Source organism: Dryas octopetala, chromosome 3 (genome assembly GCF_963921425.1).
Source record: "Dryas octopetala chromosome 3, drDryOcto1.1, whole genome shotgun sequence".
Lineage (NCBI taxonomy): Eukaryota > Viridiplantae > Streptophyta > Magnoliopsida > Rosales > Rosaceae > Dryas > Dryas octopetala.
This window is the reverse complement of record NC_141368.1, coordinates 26,452,125-26,473,756: the sequence shown is the minus strand read 5'-3', so window position 1 is coordinate 26,473,756 and position 21,632 is coordinate 26,452,125. Positions and strand designations below refer to the sequence as shown.

The following is a 21,632-nucleotide window of genomic DNA, read 5'->3' as shown; positions in this document are numbered from 1 at the left end:
AAGTCTTAAATCTTGAATTCTTATAAATTTCAAACTTTTATGAAGTTACAAGTTTTTTTGGTGGGGTTTGCTAAAAATTAGTTTAAAAAGATTTAATTGGGTTGGAAGGAGGTCAACATGCAAGAGGGTTGTAGGTTATTTTCTAAAGACTAAGTGGCCCGTGCACGTCTTTGAAGCCGACTGGCGACTGCTGCCAGCCATATTTAAATATTGTTGTATGCAATGCAGCTACGTAAACCCCCAAACAAAGAGCCATTCTTTTCGGCAGTGCAATGCGATTGTTTGTTTCATTCATTGATTGAATAGCCAAATCGCTTGGGCCAAAATAGAAAGAGACACAGTGTGGCCCAAGAGCTTAACAAAGAGTCAAACTCCATTTGATCCTTTTACTTTTTTGGTATCTCTCTTCTTTTTCTCAAATCTCATTCATTAAATTTCTTGATTGAGGTTTTGACTGAGTAGTGGATCTCTAAAAATTGATTTTATTTTTCAAAAATCTAGAGTAATAGTTAAGAAAGTAAGTGTTTCTCTCTTGGTGAAAAATGAGCCATTGGATTTTGTTTAAACGAAATTAAACGACTACGATTTTAGTTAAAAGAAAAATTATTTTAACTCCGTTTTTATTTCTCTCTTTTTCCTCGAATTTCATTTATTCTAAGTTCATTTAAACGGAATCTGAACAAATTTGATTGAGTTGTTAACTTTACAACGAATCTCTTAAGTTAACTTTTTTCTAAAAGATCCATAGTTGTTAATAAAAAAGACGAATTGCTAGATTTAGTTTAAATGAACTTAAACGGCTAAAATTTTTCTCTTTATCTTTATATTTCCTCAAATCTCATTCATTTAAAGTTCATTTAAACGGAATCCAAACAGATGATTTTCTTTTAACTTTACAACAAATATCTTGAATTGAACTTTTTTCTTAAAAAAACTAAAATTGTTAATAAAAATTAAACGGCTAAGATTTGAATTTTGAGAAAAAGACAAGAAAAACAAAAAAAAGCAAATGATGCTCTTCTCTTCTTAGAAAGAGTAGATTGGTGGAAATCATTCATACACATTACATGCTTTCACTTGAAACAAAAATTTTCAAGTGAGTCAAGAAATTGACATAGGTGTCAAAAGTCAAGAATTGAGTCAAGAAATTGACTTCACAAATGTCAAGAAAAAATTGAACCCATTTGAAAAATAAGATGCATGTGAGGAGAGAGTGTATAGTTGACGACTTCTGATTAGTTGAAACTCTTCCTTTTTCTTTTTTTTTTTGTCGAAACTAGGGGTGGGCATTAAAATCGAAAATACCGAAACCATACTGTTTCGTGTCATTCTATATCGTTTAGTCTCATTCCGTTTTTCTGTTTTCAAATCTTGTACTGATCTCGTACCGTACCGATTTCAAACGGGATGAGATTGGTTCTGAAGGTTCAATACTGAGATGGTCTCATCCCATACCGATTAATTAAAATTTAATTAAAAATTTATTTATTTCATTTAATGGGCTCAAATAACACTAAGCCTAATTCATTTTTTAACTTGTTTTCATAGCCCAATAAATAACACTAACCCCAATTCTTCCTAAGTAACACCACTGTCAGACAACCGAATTGTACAAGCAATAGGGAACATATGTGATAGGCTTTTGAACTCTTCTGTTTTCATAATCTTTGCTACTTATTTTGACACCCATTTATTCACAATTAATCAATGCATGTCCAGTATTCTGTGCAGCTATACATTGCAAAGTAGTCAACCAGTCAATTGAATTTTTTTTTTGTTTGGGATCGGGATGGTACCGAACTCATACCGAACCAATTTGGTACAGGACAAGATGGTACCATAATCCCAAAACTCTCATCCCATCCCGTACCGATCCCGAACTCAAATCATGAGATGGGAATGGAATGAGATAAGTCTCGTCCCCCTCCATCCCGTGCCCACCCCTAGTCGAAACTCTTCCCATATTTTCACTCTTATCATTTTTTTTGGTCGAAATTGAATTTTTTTTGTAGTAATTTAAAATTATTTAAAAAATTAAATATTGGGCTCATTTGAATAATTTTAGTGAGATATTTTCAATGGTATAATTTTTAAAATAATTATATTTATAGATTTTAATTTGTAAGAGAATGTACAAAAAATGATTAAAAAACATATAGGTATTGACTTATGTAATTGACATCATGAATCATTGTAACAAAATTGTGGAATCAATAAAACTTAAATTGAATTGACATTGACCCTCAACCATTACACATACTCTAGTTTAAAGTCGTTTGCTTCCAAACATAACTCAATAGCCAAACCTTCCCAAGTGTAGCCGTTGTCTTTTGGAAATAAACCCATGGACTTGCTTTTTAACATTTCACTGTTTCGAAGAGTTGGGAAACTGCACAAGACCTTGCCTTTAAAAACTATAGAGCCAACAAGGTATTTGGAAAATGACTGCTTAGCTTATGCATTGGTTTAAGCAACAAAAAAAGAAAAGAAAAAGCCTGCCCCAACCACTTTTATTAGTCAAATTACCTATGCTTCCACATTATAATGCTCGGCCCACCAAATTTTTCACCAAATGATGCTTTGATATATACGAAAATTTTACTCGTCAAAAACAAATAAATTTGGAAAAATAAAGTGTTGTTTTATCATTTGGTGATAAAAATTTGGTAAATGGAGCGATACTTTGCAATGTATATAAGCTACACCATACAATAATTTTGGCTATGGATGTTGGTGCTTAAATTCATCATGTACATGCATACTTGAGAGAAGTCTAGAAGATCTACAAATTTACAACACAAATAAAACTGGATAATAAAACCATCAATCTTGGTTATCAGCTTGATGATAAGATTTTGAAATCTTGGTTACCACTTCAGTTCAAACACTAAAGCAACAACTTCAAATGTGTCTAAGCTAAGGGGAATGAGCTATGATTCCCATATCAAGTTTCCCAGTCACTCTCAACAATCAACAAAACTACTACTCGGAGTCCTCATTAGCATCAAAATCAGAGTCCTCACTAGCCTGCTCACTCTCAGAGTCACTCAACACATACCTTGTCTGCCTGCGATTCGCCCTCACAGGTCTAGCTCTTGCTGGTGCAACTTCTTCAGTAGAAGGAGACTCCGACTTCTCTTCACTCGCAGCCATCTCATCATCCAAACCAATTCTGCTCAACAGAGAACCACTCTTCTTGTTGAAGGGAGATGCCCTCATCTTCCTCACTTTTGCCTCAGGTGAAACCCCGGAGCTTTCAGCAGGCTTCAACATGTCAGTTAACAGCTTCTGGCCTGATGCTTGAGCTTGCTGCTTGCTAGCTGCTGCACCACCTCTCTTCTTTGCTGCCGCGGGGGGTTTAGGTGCCTTTGCATTTGCAGCAGGTTTTCTCCCCCCCTTCTTTGCTGGTGCTGGTTCTTGTGGCACTTCGGTTTCAATGGCTGTCACAGTATAACTCAGTTAATTCACAACTTAATGAGAGTAGAAAGGAAAGAGGACTTTTTAGTCTGACATACAGTAAGTTAATGCTAGATGACATACAGTAATCATTAACTATAATTTCAATTATTGAAAATATGGGAAAACATTATCATAAAAAATATATAATCAAACTCCTAAGCATATCAGACAGTTTTCCATTCTCTTTCCATTCCTGACACGCTATTACTTTCCCTACGCTACAACAGATTAATCCGAACAATATCGTTTCTTGCAGCAATCCTGTAAGAAAATAGAACAAAAAGTGTAATACACATATAACATGTACCTTTGTCAGGAGATGAATCAAGGTTATAGGCAGCAAGTCGCTCCTTCAGCTCAAGCACTTCATCATCATCGTCATCATCACTCAAAACTACAGCGGATTGTACCTGCTTGTGGATTAAATTTAAAAAATAAAAAAAAACTGCATAAGTTCCAGCTACATGGACATGATGATCCATGAAAAGGTGAAGCATAAAAAATAAAACAATATAGGAGCAACATGGACCTTCTTAGCAGGAGGAGCTTTCTTTGGACCTGCTGCTCCACCTCTCCGTTTCACCAACTCAGGAGCTTTCTCTGGTAAAGCAAGCAGATGGTATTAGTTCAATAAATACATAAACCAAAAGTAAACTAATTATTGTAGTGCGCACATGAAAGCTTTTATCGAATCCATGATTTTTACCCATTTCCATTGTAGAACTGGAAGATGTTTCCCTACTGTCTCCAACAGTTTCTGCATTGTTGGCCTTCTTAGTATTCTTGCGTGGGTTTTTAGGTGCTTGCTTAGCCTTAATAGCAGGTGCATTTTTCACTTGGGTTCTCGCTTTTCTTTTTGCCTCATCTGCCAGAGCCTCACTTTTCTCCAGTTCCTGATATATATAATATATCAGACATGAAAGCTAAAAAGTAAAACAAACAAATAAATGTGAAAGACAAGTTTAATACATACATCGAGTTGCACTTCAAGAGCATCAAGATCTTTCAACCACAATGACCTTGGAGTTGAATTTCTCAAATCATCAACCTCCTCATTGACCTTATCCCTATCAGCACAAAGGGCCTGAACCCTCTCAATGGTCAAGGTTCCAATTGCCATGGATATTAGATACTCGTAATCACTGATCCGTGCTCCATTTGCACTGACAGCCTCAGAGTTTGAGTTCTCTTCTGTTTCTTCTGTATATTCAGTAGCCCCAGCAATCTCTGGCTCAACTGCCTTAGTTTTCTTAGGGAAAGGAGTGAAACCTTTCTGTTGGAGCTCAAGGAATAGATCAGCTCTTTTCCTATTGCTCACAATGATCTCTCCATTTACGACACCAAGGATAAATCTAACCTTGTTTTCCAATTTCAACAATTCCATCTCAAGGTTTTCCAATAGCACTCTCTGTATGCATGATAGAAAGTCAGTTAATAGCTGTCTCCCAATGGGAAAGTGCCAAAAATATAAATATTTGCTTACTAATATTAGGCCTCACCTTTCTTTTCTCATAGAACTCAAGTCTTAGCTGGAAAAAATCCTCAAGAACTGCAGAAAGAAAAGGACAAACAGAGGGTTTGGTTATATAATTGTAAAACTAAAGCGTTAACCAAACCACCACACAAATTATGTTAACTCATACTTTGTTCTGGAGTGTCATATTTCTTAATAACACCATTTGCGTCAAACAGGTGCATGTTACTCGTGCTTATGCTGGTGGTCAGTTTGAATTTCTTCAGCAATCCATCCTGCATGGCTGCCATCAAGTTCTCCTCAGGCAAGTGGACTAGGATATCTACAGTACTATGGTCACTATGCTGTGTGAAACCCTGCAGCATGCATAATTTCAATTAGAAACGCAAAATGATCTGGAACACATTTTGAAGTATACTGAAAATGTCAAGAATTTTGGTGACTTTACCTCAATGAAAGGATCCTTGGCCTTATCATTCCCTTGAGAGATAGACTCAAGAAATTCCTTGTAATCCTGAGTCCACCTACGGACTGGCAGCTCTGTAATCCTGATTGTTGTCTCATTCACTTCCTCTATGATCCCACATACAGTGTAGCTCATGCCAGATTCCTTAACATTTTTCACAATAGTTCCTGTAAATCCTCTGTACCATGGATCCATTGACACCATTGCATCGCCATTAAGCAAACGCCTCACATTTGCAACAATGTCTCTGGGGTTATAATTAGGAACGTAGGAGCTCCATCCAGTCCCAATTCCCTCACTACCATTGACAAGAACCGTTGGTATAATTGGCATATACCTATATAACAAACAAATCAGATATATCCACCATATTTGTTAATCTAAATGCAATATTATTTTTCTACAGAAAGGAAAATTAAAAATACCAAGTTGGCTCAATAGATTGCCCATCTTCATTCAAGTAATCAAGAAGTCTGTCATCATCCTTTGGGAAAAGGAACCTTGTAATAGGAGAAAGCTTAGTATATATATAACGAGCGCTTGCATGGTCTTTTCCTCCCTAAAAGAAGCAAAATATAAATGTAAATAAAAAATCTCAGAATAAAGTTACACATAATGAGCTTCAATTCTTCTTAAACAAGTGACATGTGTGGTTAATCTCACCAAATTACGAGTACCAAATTGACCATTTGGTTGAAGGAGGTTAATGTTGTTGCTGCCCACATAATCCTGTGCCATTCCAATGATAGTACTGGCAAGACTCTGCTCACCATGGTGGTAGGCTGAATGCTCGGACACATAACCAGAAAACTGGGCAACTTTTGCTTCCTTTATAAAGTTCCTCTTAAACGAGCAGAAAAGAATCTTCCTTTGACCTGGCTTCAAGCCATCAACCATGGATGGAATTGACCTTTGCAGATCCGCCATGGAAAACTGAATAAGCTCCTTGTGAACAAAGTCACTGTACTTTACAAGCTTCTCCTTCTGATCAAGATGAACACCAGGCTGCAAATACAGAAAGTTAAAAGGTTTCCATTAAAAAAAATTTGAAATTAGAATCATTTTCAAATACAAATGTATATCTAAACTGCCAAAACTTCCCACCTCGAACTGCCGAAGCCAATTCTTCCTCTCTTCTATTTTCTTCTTACTGAAAGCAAGCTCAATTGCCTCCCCATCACGCTCATCTATCCAAACAAAATCTTTCTTGTGCATATCAAGCTTTTGAAAGTAGTCTCTCCCTTCCTTTGACGTGCTTGTTCCCAACCCCTAAAAGGACAGGGAAGTAAGTAGAAGAATAAGAATATTTCTGACAGTATGACACAATTTCAGGCATCTATCTATTCCTCACTTACATAAACTGAAAACACCAACCTTATAGTATTTAATGGTCCAGCCACTTGCATTTCCCGTCAAACTTTCCCTCCAAGCCTCATACTCTGGCATGGAATAAAATGCAAGTTCTTTCCCATTCTTGTGAGTTGCCTATACAGATCAGAATAGAAATTATAGCTGTCCTTCAAAAAAAAAAAATGTGAAGACTTATATTGAAGTTGCTAAGCAAACTAGTTGACTCAAGAAACAAACCTTGACAATAGGAGTTATAAACTCAACCAAAAAAGATGGAATTTTTAGCAGTGATGGCCAGAATGAATGAATGAAATTGATCAACAGCCCTTTGATGTGAGAGCCATCATGATCCTATACAACCAACCATATATGTTAAACTTCTCTCAGTGATCAGAAAGATGGAGATATGCTGTTAAAGTTGCATGTAGAATTTCAAACAAGAAATCAACCAAAACAAAAGAAGCTTGAGGCATTTAACCTGATCAGTCATAATCATTAGATGACCGTATCTTAAAGATTTAATAGTGGTATATTCTTTATCTTGCTGCAGTCCAAGAATCCTCTTGATATTCTTGATTTCCTCATTATCCCTGACCTGAGTGGCACTTGCCTCTCTTACATTGAGCAATTTACCTCTCAGTGGGAAAACACCATAATGGTCCCGACCTACAACAGCAAGCCCCGCCATCTGTGTAGAACCAATTCTGTTAATCACTTAATCTATTATCAAAAGCCAAAACTAATTAAATTGTTTTGCAAATGTACTAATTATGTTATAACATAACAACTTACCGCTAGAGCCTTAGCTGAATCTCCTTCTGTCAAAATCAAAGTACACTTTTCAGAGTTCTTCCCTCCAGCTAAGTTAGCATCCTCCAGTTTGTTGATATTGTGAAGCCTCTCTGTTTTTGTTCCATCAGTTTTCTTGAGATCTTTGTTCTGTTTAAAATTGGCCCAAGAAAGAAGACTTTCCACAATTCCAGACTTTGACACTGCAAAATAATCAGTATATGAAAATCAAGTCTGAGCATTTGAATCTAGTATTCTAGTTGAACAAGTGAGCTAATGTTACATACCTTTCTTTAAGAACTCTGGTGGAAGTTCACATTTGGAACCAAAACTGCTTGGGCGAATCGTCAAAGTTTCCTTTGTTTGGGAATCAAATGCAGGGTTGTCAATAAGAGCATTGACAAAGACCCATAGATAATTCTTCACATTATGGGCTTTGAGGTTCGCATTCTTGTTCTTCTTATTTACAACATTCATCACATGGTTTGTGATCTGATTTGTAACGTAATCGACGTGAGTTCCACCCTTGATTGTAGCAATTGAATTCACAAAGCTGACCTGGTAAAATGAATTCCACCAACATGAGACTCACAATTCTAAAGTGTTCAAAACTTTGTAATTCTCTAATTCAAAATAATTTTCTAAGCACCTGTTGAAATTGCCCGTCGCTGAGACTCACACAAATCTCCCACCTATCATTAACTTTCTCTGTCATCCTGACAAAATGAGTACACACAGTGAGCAAATTCCCAAAAAAGGAAAAGAAAAGTTCTGAACCAACAGTTTCATAAGGAGAACCTTGGAAGGGGATCATCTCTAGATTTACGGGCAGACTGTAAGTAGAGATCAACATAATCAAGAAATGACTTTACAGGGACCCTCTTTCCATTCAGCTCAACCTTGACAGTCTTTCCGAGGCATCCAGCCATGTCAATCACTCTCTTTTGCATCAATGCAACCACATCATCTTCCAGATGGGTCATGTTAAACTTTGCCAAGTCAGGCTTGTATGTAACCTTGGTCCAGTTCTCACTCTCTTTGCACTTGGTGATGACTGGCTCAGATTTATTCCCCATGTTGTTAGAGAACACCTGAATCATAAGGAATCAAATTATTCTTTATCAATTGACATAAATGAACATGATATCTCTAACAATTGACTCAAACCTCATATATAGAAGCCAAACGAGAATCAGATTATGCATTTAAGAAATAATAATAATCAGACTGGATACTAAATTCAAGATTATAAACCCTAGACCCTAGTTAAACAGAAACCGATATTGACGCTCTAATTATGGAACACTAAATCCCCCATTTCAACAAAAACTACAAAGAATCGCTAATTTAAATCACAGATTACCAATCAAAAACCACTTTACAAACAAAAAATTACACAAATAAACCCTAATTAAGCAGAATAACAAAATCAAGAACAACATTCTCACAATTCAAACACTGCATAATTCCTCAATTCCACACCATATGTTAAAACTCTAAAGCACGATCTCACAAGTATAATACCTGCTTATACTTCTTCTGGCGCTTGCCGTCGGCGGTTTCAATGACGAACTCGGTGGAGAAGATGTTCGTAAGCTTCGCACCATAACCATTGCGTCCACCGGTGGTCTTCTTCACCGTATCGTCGTAATTGCTGCTCGTCAAGAGGTGCCCGAAGATCAACTCCGGCACGTAGACCTTCTCCTCCTGGTGAATCTCCACCGGCACGCCGTCGCCGTTGTTGTAGACGCTGATGCAGTTCTGCTCGACGTCGATGGTGACTTTCAGTGAGTCCATCTTCGGATCGCGCTGCTTGTTGTCGGCCGCGTTGACGAGGATCTCGTCGAAGATCTTGTAGAGGCCCGGTACGTAGGTGACGGAACGGTGGACCATCTCATCGTTTTGGTAGACCCAGAGAGTCTGGGTGTGCTTCTCGATCGACCCGATGTAGGTGTCGGGTCGGAGCAGGATGTGCTCCAGCTGGCTCTTCTTCTGGTACATTTCTTCGATCGTCTTCTTGCCTTGGCCATTGGTGGTTTGAGCCGGAGCGATGTTCTCGCTGGTGCTGGTTTGGAGAGGACGTTTCTTTTCGACTGCCATTGAAACAAAACGTTTCTTTGGGACTGAGAGAGACGACGGCTGTTGTGGAAAATGGGGAGGAAAGAGATATTGGGGGTTTTATAGGGAAGGTGTAACGGTCAGTTGGGATTTGAATTTGAACGCATGAGGTTTGGGCGCGGAGTTTTTAAAATTTTGAAGAGGGATCGGACGGCTGTGGTTCGAGTTTGGGATCAGACGATGGATGATGGAGGAGAGGGGGGGATCGGGTGAATGGTGGTTCAATGTTGCCTCAAGGAAATGGTGCATCCAGAAATTTCTTTATCTGGCAATATTCCCAGCCTTATTTCTATTTTCGAATCTTTTTCTTTGAGTGTTCTTATATAACTTATAGGACACTACTTAGGTCACCCTTGAGGATATCCCAAGGTCACTCCTCCTCCCAAAATAACAATTTTGATAATGCCGGCGCATGATCAGAACCGTTCACTTTTTAAATCACCTATTATAGATTATCTCTGCAAAAAAATCAACTCAATCGGAAATCGTTTGATTATATAACTGTTGTTGATTAAATAGAAAAAATCAATGGTTTGGTCAAAAAATCACTCTTTAATTGAAAACCATCAATTTTTTCTACTTAATTGACAATAGTTATATAACCAAACGATTTCCGATTGATTTGATTTTTTGTAAAAATGATCTATAATAGGTGATATAAAAAGTGAACGGTTCCGATCATGCGCCGACATTACCAAAATTGTTATTTTGGGGGAAGGGGTGACATTGGAGTACCCCCAAGGGGTGACCCAAATATTTTCCTAACTTATATGACCCTCTCATTCTCACTAGTCACCTGTCACTACACACTCATTTCCCACTATATAACCCTATTGTTTTATTTTTTATAATTTCTCACTAAATATTATAATATTTCCAAAAAACCCAATACTACACTAAAAAAAACCCAATAACATAGCCCAAGACCCGAGCCACCCATCTGCAGCTTTTCGCCCAATTGTCGAACCTCGTCATCCTCGCCGCTGGCTGATAGCGCATATCCTTCCCACTCTCTCTTTGTCTTTCTCTTTTTACTCTCTCTCTCTCTATCCATACTGTCCCTGTCGGCCTCCCTTTCTGTCCGATAAGGGAGGTGCAAAGAGAGAGAGGCAGAAGGAAAGATAGAGAGAGAGAGAGAGAGAGAGAGAAAAAGAAATAAAGAGAAAGAGAAAGAGAGAGAGAAAGAGAGCACCAACCACATGGGGCCCAACCGCCACACGACAAGGGTGGTGACAAGGTGGTAGGAGGTCGGCAAGGGATGGCACAATGGGTGTTGGTTTTCACTTTTTTTTTTATTCAAAAAATCTCTTTAAAAAAAAAATTGATGTTCTTAAGGTCCGTTGACTTTAAGTACCAAATTTCATTAATTTTTTAGTTTAGATACCAAAATTTAATTGTATTTTTGATTAGTTACTAATTGAAAAGTCAAACATAATAATATAGTAAAGAGTACTATAATTCACAAATATTACATCATATGTCACGACAATAAAAAAATATGGTCAATTACAAATAAATCAATAAAAAAAATATTAGGTTTGTGTTTAACTGTTACGCAACAAAACAGCTTAGGGTTTAGGTCTCGGGTTTTGGGTAGAGTTTTGGGCTCTGCCCAAAACCCGAGACTTAAACCCTAAGCCATAAACTCTGGAATTCTAATTCTAAACTCTAATTCCTAAACCTCATTTATATATCATGCACCCAATTTCTATACCCCTAAACTAAATTAAGGGCAATGTTGTAATTTTGTGTTCACAAGTACAATTAGACTACATTAGCCAATTTCCAAGACAATATAAAAACCTCAAGGACAAAAATGTTAAATGGAAATGCCCAAAACAAAAGGGCCAACATGTTTGTGACATAATCTAAAAAACTACATTTAAATTTGGTAATCCAATTGAAATATTATATGGTTTTCATGCTATTCTAAAAAATTATTAGGATTTGGTATTTAATCCTAATTTTCTTATTTTCTTATTTTCTTATTGTTTTTTGATATTGGTATTTTACAAATTACATAAAGAAGGTGAGTATTGAGAATTTGAGGGAGTTTTTTTTTTTTTTTTTTTTTCTACACTCTCAAAATAAGTTATAGTATTTACTAGTATTTGAGTAAACATTGTGAAAGGGACAACTTTTTCTACATTTTTCGCAACCGTTTTTTAATTACAAATTTTCTCATATATATAATTATAGAAAATTAGGATTAAATATCAAATCGTAATAATTTTTTAGAATAACATGAAAACCATATAATATTTCAATTGGATTACCAAGTTTAAATGTAATTTTTTAGATTATGTAACAAACATGTAGGCCCCTTTGTTTTGGGACTTTCCATTTGACATTTTTGTCCTTAAGCCTTTTATATTGTCTTGGAAGTTGACTAATGTAGTGTAATTATACTTGTGAGCATAAAATTACAATGTTGCCCTTAATTTAGTTTAGGGTATAGAAATAGGATGCATGGTATATAAATGAGGTTTAGGGTTTAGAATTAAAGTTCCAGAGCTTATGGCTTAGAGTTTAGGTCTCAGAGGAGCTAAACCCTAAGCCGTTTTACTATGTAACAGTCAAACAAAAACCTAATATTTTTTTATTGATTTATTTGTAATTGACTATATTTTTTTTATTGTAGTGGCATGTAATGTAATATTTATGAATTATAGCGTCCTTTTCTATATTATTATGTTTGTTTTTCAACTAATACCTAATTTAAAATGCTATTAAATTTTGATATCAAAACTAAAAAACTATTGAAATTTGGTACTTAAAAGTAGTCAACAGACCTATATAATTATTATTTGGATGATGATCAATACAGTTGTGTCCAATGGTGAATTGGGGTTGACCTAGTTGGCCGAGGATAAAAGTTCCTCCCTACACACCCGGGTTCGAACCCCCCTCTCCTGTAATAAAAAAAGGGATAAATTACAATTTAATACCTCAACTTTACCTCGAATTTCAAGTTAGTACCTTAAGTTCAAAAAGTTACAATTTCATGCATCAACTTCGAATTCGTGTCAACTTGACATCTTCGTTAGTCTGACTATTAGAAAGTCCGTTAAGTATTGATGTGGCGATGATGTGCCATATTGACTTGGCTTTTAAAAATAGCCAGGTGGACATAAATTAATAAAAAAACCCAATTAAACTTTTAAAATGATAGAAAAAAATAATTGAATAAAAAAAAACCAAAAAACAAAAAGAGGGCTGAGAGCTTAGCAACCCCGCAGCCCCCAACCCTCTTCCCTTCGCCTCCCCCATCGGCCACCCAACCTACCAACCTCCCTCCCCCTCTCCGGCCACCGGCCGAGAACCTCCTCCTTCGCGTCGGCAACCCCTTCTCAGCCGCATCTCTCTTGTCCTCCTCTTCCTCCACAACCTCTGCCATCTCGCCCAACAACCCATGCCATTCACAGCAACCTTTACCATCTCCAGCAACCCCTACCATCTCCAGTCCAAACCCGCCTGCAACTCAACAAGACCATCTTCAATATCACCTGTTTTAGAAATCCAAGAATAAAACCAAGAAAACAAATACCAATTCATATACCCAAGAATAAAATCAAAATGCCCAGATCTTGACCACAAAAAAAAAAAAACTCGCCTAGAACTCCGTCGTTGTTGGCTTTTGAAGTTGATGAAGAACAGGAGAAGGGAGAGGGGAGGAAGGCGATGGATTCCTTTGCCGTGGAGATCGTCGGCCAAACTCGCCAGAGAGAGTTGCAGGAGTTGGGGGAGGCCGACGAGGGGAGGCGGAGGGAGGTGGACGCGGGGAGGGGTAGGGAGGAGGAGGGTTTGGGGGCGGGGGAGAGAGGAGGAAGACAGCTGGGGAGAGAGTTGCAGAGAGAGTGAGGGAGTCTGGAAGAGAGATGGTGGGTTGGAAGATTTTTGTTTTTAACAAAAAAAAATTGTTTAAATTTAAAGTTTTTTTAAATATTAAAATATATATTTTTTTACATGTGGCAGCTTAGGTGGCTAATTAGAGTTCAAGTGGACAAAACTAGGATGAAAAGATGACCATATCCCTGCCATGTCATTAAAGATAACAGCTGATTGACAGAAAATCTAACAGAGGTATTAAAAATAAAATAAAAATTAAAGCACAAAATTACAACTTTTTGAACTTGAGGTACTAATTTGAAATCCGAAATAAAGTTAAAGTATTAAATTATAATTTACCAAAAAAAAAATATACAGTTGCGTCCAATGATATTTTACATCCAAAAACTTAATAGTGATCAAAATCATCTGTTGTATTATAGTGAGTGATAATAATCTTTAAGCAAACAAATAAATTTGTGACTGCCGTGGCCATCTTATAATATATTTTTCATTAAGAGATTCTATGAATTCTAATTGTGTCTTACCAATACACATGCATATGTTATTAAATCTGTAAAAAAAATTGTAAATTAGAAACATGTTTAATAAAAATGTACATATAGTTTTTATTAACAGTACCCAATTTTTTAGCATATGCTGGGCTAGTTGACTCAATTTTTTTTTGGGCCTCTGGGCTTGTTAGCTTAATTTAATGGACCTAAAACTGGCCCAAAATAAAAAACGTTGTCATCTTATCCCTTTGAGGAAACCCTAGCTAAAGATCGTTTCTTTAAACCCCAACTCCTCCCATCTCTCTCACTTCTCGCAGCCCCCTCTCCCATCTCTCTCTGTCACTTCGTCTGTCTCTCGCTCTCTAATCCAATCAATGGTAAGCACAAAACCCTAACTCGATCAAATTCCTCACAGATTGAGATCGATATGAATCCATTGATTCTCGGTTTGTTTGTTTGTTTGTGAATTGAATCGTATTGCAATGATTGCAGGCACCGAAGAAGGACAAGGCACCACCGCCGTCGTCGAAGCCGGCGAAGTCTGGGGGAGGGAAGCAGAAGAAGAAGAAGTGGAGCAAAGGGAAGCAAAAGGAGAAGGTCAACAACATGGTGCTCTTCGACCAGGGCACCTACGACAAGCTCTTGACTGAAGCTCCCAAGTACAAGCTCATCACACCGTCCATCCTCTCCGACCGTCTCAGGATCAACGGCTCGCTCGCCAGGAAGGCCATCAGGGAGTTGATGGCACGTGGCTTGATCAGGATGGTCTCCTCTCACGCCAGCCAGCAGATCTACACTAGGGCCACCAACACCTAAGTCATCAATTTCATTTTGACAATTTATTTTCAATGCTACTTTTGTTTATTAGTGTTGTGTTCGTTTGGACTATTTAGCAGCATTGTGTCATTTTCAATTTACAATCTTATATTGAAAACCTAGAGAATTTATTTTCTTTTCTTTTTATCTGATGATGAAATTGCTGCTTTTCTTTTTGTCTTATATATATATATATGCATCAATCTTTGATTTGCTTGGTTTTCATTTTTTGAAAATTGGTTTGGATGCTGAATTATATATGGGATTGAATATGGAAAAATCTGATATAGTTGTTGTTACCCTTGTGACCCAGAATATTGAAATATAACAAACAACTCAATCCAAGCCTTATTACTGGTTGCTACAAGTTGGCTATCCAGGAATGTAGTCTCCATTTCTATTTTGCATTTAGGTATTTGCTGGTTTCTGTCATGTTGAGCCATTTGCATTTAGTTTTTTGCTTTTGGGTTTTTAGTTTAGGCCCCCATTCTATTTGCTTGAGAGTTGAGTCATGGCAATGTGAATGCCAACATCTTCTACACAATCCTGTTTAGTTTATTTTCTGCTGCTTTTAGCCCCTGTTTGAACAAGAAGATTTCTTCTCGTGGAACTGGCATCAAAAGCAAATAGGGGCATTAGGGTCGGTTAATCAAAAGAAAATAGGCGTATTGGTTTGTCGGATCGTTCCTCTCTAATAGTAATAGGAGAATTTCTTTTTCTTTTCTAGGTTTTCTTTTTATCTGATGATGAAATTGCTTATTTTCTTTTTATCGTATATATATATATATATATAAGTGTGCATTAATTCTTGATTTTCTTGGTTTTCATTTGTTGAAGTTGGTTTGGATGCTGAATCATATATGGGATTGAATATGGAAAAATCTGCTATAGTTGTTGTTACCTTGTGTCCTAGGATTTTGAAATAAAACAAATAACTCAAGCCAAGCCTTATTACTGGTTGCTACAAGTTGGCTAGCCAGGAATGTAGTCCCTATTTCTATTTTGTATTTTGCTATTTGCTGGTTTTGTTTCCACCGTCTTGTCGAGCCATTTGCATTTAGTTTTTTGCTTTTGGGATTTTAGTTTAGGCCCCTATATTTGCTTGAGAGTTGACTCATGGCAATGTGATTGCCAACATGGGTATTAGGTCGGTTAATTGAAAGCAAATAGGGGTATTAGGGTTGTTGGTTCGTTCGTCTCTAATGGTAATGGATGCTGTGACAAGCCCTGAGCTTGGTAATGGATGCTGTGACAAGCCCTGAGCTAGGTTGATTGGTTCTCCATTGTTGTAAGAGGTCTTTCTCAATGAGGAAGTTCAGTGGGACTGCCTCACCAGTCTATGTGGTCTGACCAGCCACTGATATGTTGTCGCATGTCCAACCTTTATCAAAAGAAAATAAATCCGTCTTCTATGTTGATGGGATTATGGTGTGAGTTTAGTTTGGTTCAATGAAATTTTGGATTTTGTAAAGATCTGACTATTGAAAAATTGTTTTTTGCAATGGAGTTGATGTTGTTCTGGTCTAGTATTTGAAAGGACACATGTTTTTGAGTTTTTCTGTGTATTGAGTCTTAATTTACGGAGTTGTGAAATTTTCTTGCAATTCTTGAGCTTTTTGTTCCAAGTGAATATTAGCTCAAACCCAGAATTCTTATACCATATGAGCTCAAACCCGTATTTCTTACACCATCTGTAAATGACTTTGATTTGCAATGTGTAACTTGCTTGGTATATATTTTTGTGATCGGATGGTGAACAGACACTATAGAAGCGAGGCACCTTATAATTTGTTTGCAAAGAACATCATCAGGCTAAGTTACTAGTTAGTATTTTCCCATTAAATTAAGGCTTTTTTACCCAAATACCACCTGAACTATAGTGCCTAGGGGTGGTGCTCTTATATCACCGAAATTTTTTTGTTGCTAATTTACCACTTGAAGTTATCAATATGTGCCAATTTGTCACATGATATCTATTTTTCTGTTAAATCATCAAAAAAATTTCCAAACTTTCTATTCTGTCCATGAATACAATAAAAAAAGAGTAAATTATAAATAGGTACCTTAAGTATGCACCATATTTCAAGTTCATGCCTCAAGTTCAAAAAGTTGCTCGTCAGTACTTCAGCTTTCATTCCGTGACAACTACGTATCTCCGTCAATTTTTTTGTCTGTTAGGTCTAGAGGTGTCAAATGGGTCGGGCTGGCCCGAGCATGACACGGCACGGCACGATTAAATGGGCCGGGCCAAAGTTTTTAGCCTATCGGGCACGGCACGGCACGAGCACGACACGGGCCAAGCACGGGCACGAAATGAGCCTGAATTAGGCACGACTATTTTAACATTGTTTTTTTCCATTTTTAAAGAACTTTTCAACAAAAATATTCAGTTTTCATGACAAATAATGTTAATATTTAATTATAAATAAGAAAAAATATCATGAGACTAGTTTTATCACCCTAAAAAATAAAAATAAAAAAAAGGTCCGTGGGCCTGCCCGTTTAAGGCACGACACGAGCACGAATGGCCCGCGGGCCGTGGGCAGTACTAGGCTTAGGTCTTAACTATATGGGCCGACCCAAGCACTGCACGAAAGCACGATGGGCTCAACTTAAACGGGTTGGGCAGACCCGTTTGACACCTCTAGTTAGGTCGTTAAGCTCCTACGTGGCACATTGACATGGCTTATAAAAAATGCCATATAGACAAAAAATTAATAAAAAAATCAATTAACCTTAAAAAATGAAAGAATTGAAAAAAAAAAAAAAAAACCAAAAAAATTTCTGCAATTCACCCCCAACCCGCAGCCCCACCTCCCTCCCCACCATCTCCATCCTCACTTGCAAAAAAAAAAAAAAAAAAAAAAAACCAAACCCAGATCCCCAACCCACAAACCTCCCCTCCTTCCCAGCCACCCACCCCGCCGCCGAACCGACCACCGATGGCAAGTTACTAATTTACCAAGTGTTTGAATTTTCAATAAAGATTTTGTTGATTACTGTCTACTGTAATTTGGTTTGCTCTCCCGCTGTCAAGATCATAACATCAAGTTAAATACTAGTTTTGTAAATCGATCATCTTACAGAAAAATGATGGTATATTTATAGGATGTGTAATTTTACATATAAATTTTTGTCAATACAAAGGGTATAATGTTTGGCAGCTGGGCCAAAGAATTTGACAGGGTTAAAAGAATAAAAAAAAGTTTACATACAACTTCAATTTTCTTCTTAGCGAGCCTTTTCTCTACATAATATGGATTCTAGCCTTCAAGATAAATGGCTTTCCTGTTGTTTTAGGCATATAATTTCTCACACGACAAACAACCCCAGCAAATGCTTATGAAGTATTTCCAAAATGCAATCCTCCTCACCTTCTTTACAACCTCCAGCGGCGATCTGCCTATTCCAGCGAAGTTGGGATGCCGGAGCGGTTGGGTTTTGCTTCCCTCGTCGCTCTGAGTCTCGTTGTACCTTCAGAGTTCTCATCTGTGGGGTCTTGGGTGGTGGGGTTAAGGGTTGAATCTGGGTTCTTTTTTTCCTTTGTTTTTTTTTTTTTGGTCAGGTAAGGAGTTGCCATCAATAGTGGGTTGGGGTTGCCTTCGGTGGTGGGTTCGACGGCAGGGTAGGTGGCTGGGAGGGAGGGGAGGGTTGTGAGTTGGGGTTGAATCTGGGTTTGTTTTTTTTTTTTTTTTTTTTTTTTTTGCAGGTGAGGGTGGAGATGGTGGGGAGGGAGATGGGTTGCGGGTTGGGGGTGAATTGCTGAATTTTTTTGTGTTTTTTTTTTTTTTCAATTATTTCATTTTTTGAGGTTAATTAATTTTTTTATTATTTTTTTTGTTTATGTGGCGTGTAACATAGGTCCTTAACAGATTGACAGACAGAAAAGTTGATGGAGATATATGGTTGTCACGAAATGAAAGTTGAGGTACTCACAAGCAACTTTTTGAACTTAGGTTTGTTCTAATCATTGTATTTGTTATTTGTTTAAAAGAATCGCAAAGCAAGAAGAGTTTTGGGACACTGTGGCATCAATTGTATTTGCTATTTTGATACCTTTGCAAATGAGCTTGAAAAGGAAGAAGTTGAAGGAATTCAAACCCACTGTGGCATGCCCAATCGTTCAATAACTGAATGACAAGAAATAGAAGGTGTTCCCTAAAAGGAAAAGGGCAGCCCTTCTTTATGGTTTAAACATCGGAAATGAGATTAAGAATTAAGGAAATCTCAAAAAATTTGGGGACCACGTGGAAGAACTTCAGTGCATAAGAGAAAAAGCCTTATGAAGAGATGTATCAGGCTGAAAAATGAAGTTTATTTGCAAGTGACTTAAAAGGATATAACAGTGTGAGTGAAGCAATGCAGCTCAAGGAGGAGGAGCACAAGTAGAAGACAGCTATAGATTTTCCTGTTTACAAGTGGGCCTTTTGAAATAAACCATCCTCATTCCTCTTGTTCTTGGTAATCAATTTTTGGTGAATTTGATTTTTGGGGTTTGAAGCTATTAAGCCAATGATTTACTCTGACATTATTTTCATTTTCTTTAAGCTTGGAGCTTTCATGATAACAATTTGTATTTTGTTGAGTTTAGGATATCTGTATGAAGAATCAAATACTGACTATTAGGAATACATCATATAGATTTTGGTTTTAGTTTATGTTTTGATGCTTTTTGGATAAAATACTTTATTTGGTTATGCAATCACCACTAAATTCAAGTGTAAGGGAAAAGCCTTCTTGCACGCGAGTGTTGGGAGTGAAGCAAATGATGAAACAAACATCATTTAGTTGTGTAAATAATGAAAAAAATTGTAACTATGCAGGGGGGTGGCTGTTCTAGCTTGAGGATAATATTTGTGTTTGACTATGATAACCCATGATTGTTATCAAATCTTATTGCCTTTAGTTAGCGTGTATTAGCTGTAATTAGTTGTCAATTAGCAATAAGTTAGCAGTTTTAATTGTATAGTTGACTTACCATCTTTGGTATTTGTATCCTGTATAAATATACACAGTATAATGAAGATTATTCATTCAGCCTAATTATAATTCTCAATTTGGTATCAGAGCTGATGGCTAAAGATTTTTCTTCCGCTGCCTAATCTCTATTCTTGCTGAAAGCAAACCCTAAATTCTACAAAATACTTAGAAAATACAAATACTAGTATTTTCTGTACCTACATTCATCTGCCCAGAAGACGACGACAACCAGCAGACGCCGACGCCACCCAGAAGTTGGCGACGCTGCTGCCCAGAAGACGACGACCAGCTGACGCCGACGCCACCCAGAAGTTGGCGACGCTGCTGCCCAGAAGACGACGACCAGCTGACGACGACGCCGCCCAGACGACGACGACGCTGCCCAGATAACGACGCCACCGCCATCCAGGAACGCCGTCGATCCCTTCTGCTTGCAGCGCCGTCGATCCTTCCTGCTTGCAGCGCCGTCGATCCTTCCTGCCTGCAGCGCCGCCGATCCTTCCACGATTCTTTCTGACGCCGATCCTTTGTTCCAACAAGTGGTTTCTGTTCTCTGCTTATAACAGAACCCAGATTGCACAGGGTCCAGAAGTTGTTTCTGCGTGGCTGGTTTTGTGATTTCTGTTTTTTAAATCAGTGACTTTTATAACTTCTGTTTTTCACCCTTCTGGTTAACAGAATTAAGCATATCTGATATGTCTGACGGAAAAATGACTCCTGACAGCAAGATGCCAACTGCTGTGACCATTCAGGATAATTCCTCTCAAATCCATATGAAATTGGATGGTACAAATTATCGTGTTTGGTCAAAAATTCTAGAGATGCATATTGCAGGTAGAAAAAAGAAAGGCTATATTACTGGAAGGAAAGTTGCGCCTGCTGTTGATGATTCGGCCTATGATGAATGGGAAGCTGAGGATGCTATGGTAAAATCATGGCTTATTAATTCCATGACACCTAACCTTATGTCTCATTTTGTTCAGTGTGGAACATCAAAGGAGGTTTGGGATGCTGTTAAGAGGAGCTATTTGGATGTCTCTGATTCTTCTCAAGTTTATGAACTGATGAAGAAAACTTTTCAGCTACGTCAAGATGGTCGGACTCTCACAGAATACTACAATGAGATGAACTCCATTTTTATGGAGTTAGATTATCGGAGGCCTAATGACATGGAGTGTACGGCTGATATTGAAAAGCAAAGGAAGCGCATCGCCGAAGATAGAGTTTATATGTTCCTTGCAGGTCTTGATCACAGTTTGGATCAAGTTAGCAGTCGGGTTTTGGCGACTTCTCCTTTGCCCAGCCTGGAAGAGACATACTCACTGGTTCGTCGTGAAGCACAACGACGGGTTACAATGGGAACTGAAGTTTCTTCTGAGGCATCAGCCCTGGTAGTCCAGAAGGGTAGCCTTCGGTCAGCCTCACCTCCTGCTCCTACTTATGGTCCATCTGACCCTCTTACTCGTCGCTGCACTCACTGCAATGGTACCAGACATACCGTCGACGTTTGCTGGAAGAAGCATGGCTACCCGGAGTGGTATAAGCTGAAGCAAGCTGAGAGGAAGAACAAGAAATCTTCTCAGGCTGCCCTTGCTGACACATCTCTTTCTTCTGCTTCTCATGTCTCACGAGTGTCTTCTCAAGGAGGTAATTTTGGTTTAGCCTTTATTTCTTCTGCTAATAACACTTGGGTTATTGATTCAGGGGCTACTGATCATATGACTAGTAATTCTTCCTTGTTTGATTCTCTAATATCTCCACCTGTTAAGTCTGTTCAGGTTGCTGATGGGACTCCCATGCCAGTTACAGGGGCCGGGAATGTCTCACTTTCTCCCAC

The 21,632-nt window shown here is 37.8% G+C and overlaps 2 protein-coding genes across 2 annotated transcripts; one reads left to right on the top strand and one right to left on the bottom strand.

Moving 5' to 3' along the window:
- Nucleotides 1–2,759: 2,759 nt before the first annotated feature.
- On the bottom strand, nucleotides 2,760–9,643 carry TOPII (topoisomerase II). The gene is made up of 19 exons (XM_086236835.1): nucleotides 9,063–9,643; nucleotides 8,337–8,629; nucleotides 8,188–8,254; nucleotides 7,826–8,096; nucleotides 7,542–7,741; nucleotides 7,228–7,437; nucleotides 6,987–7,100; nucleotides 6,774–6,884; nucleotides 6,504–6,668; nucleotides 6,063–6,404; nucleotides 5,825–5,958; nucleotides 5,382–5,736; nucleotides 5,103–5,289; nucleotides 4,959–5,008; nucleotides 4,433–4,867; nucleotides 4,166–4,352; nucleotides 3,989–4,059; nucleotides 3,767–3,869; nucleotides 2,760–3,440 (listed from the first exon to the last, which is right to left on the bottom strand). Exons 1-19 carry the CDS (start codon nucleotides 9,636–9,638, stop codon nucleotides 2,983–2,985), a joined length of 4,329 nt encoding a protein of 1,442 aa, XP_086092961.1. The 5' UTR covers nucleotides 9,639–9,643; the 3' UTR covers nucleotides 2,760–2,982.
- Nucleotides 9,644–14,241: 4,598 nt separating this feature from the next.
- LOC147292118 (small ribosomal subunit protein eS25y-like) lies at nucleotides 14,242–14,983 on the top strand. Its single transcript, XM_086236757.1, has 2 exons — nucleotides 14,242–14,376; nucleotides 14,492–14,983. The coding sequence occupies exons 1-2, from the start codon at nucleotides 14,374–14,376 to the stop codon at nucleotides 14,813–14,815; spliced, it is 327 nt and encodes a 108-aa protein (XP_086092883.1). The 5' UTR covers nucleotides 14,242–14,373; the 3' UTR covers nucleotides 14,816–14,983.
- Nucleotides 14,984–21,632: the final 6,649 nt, after the last annotated feature.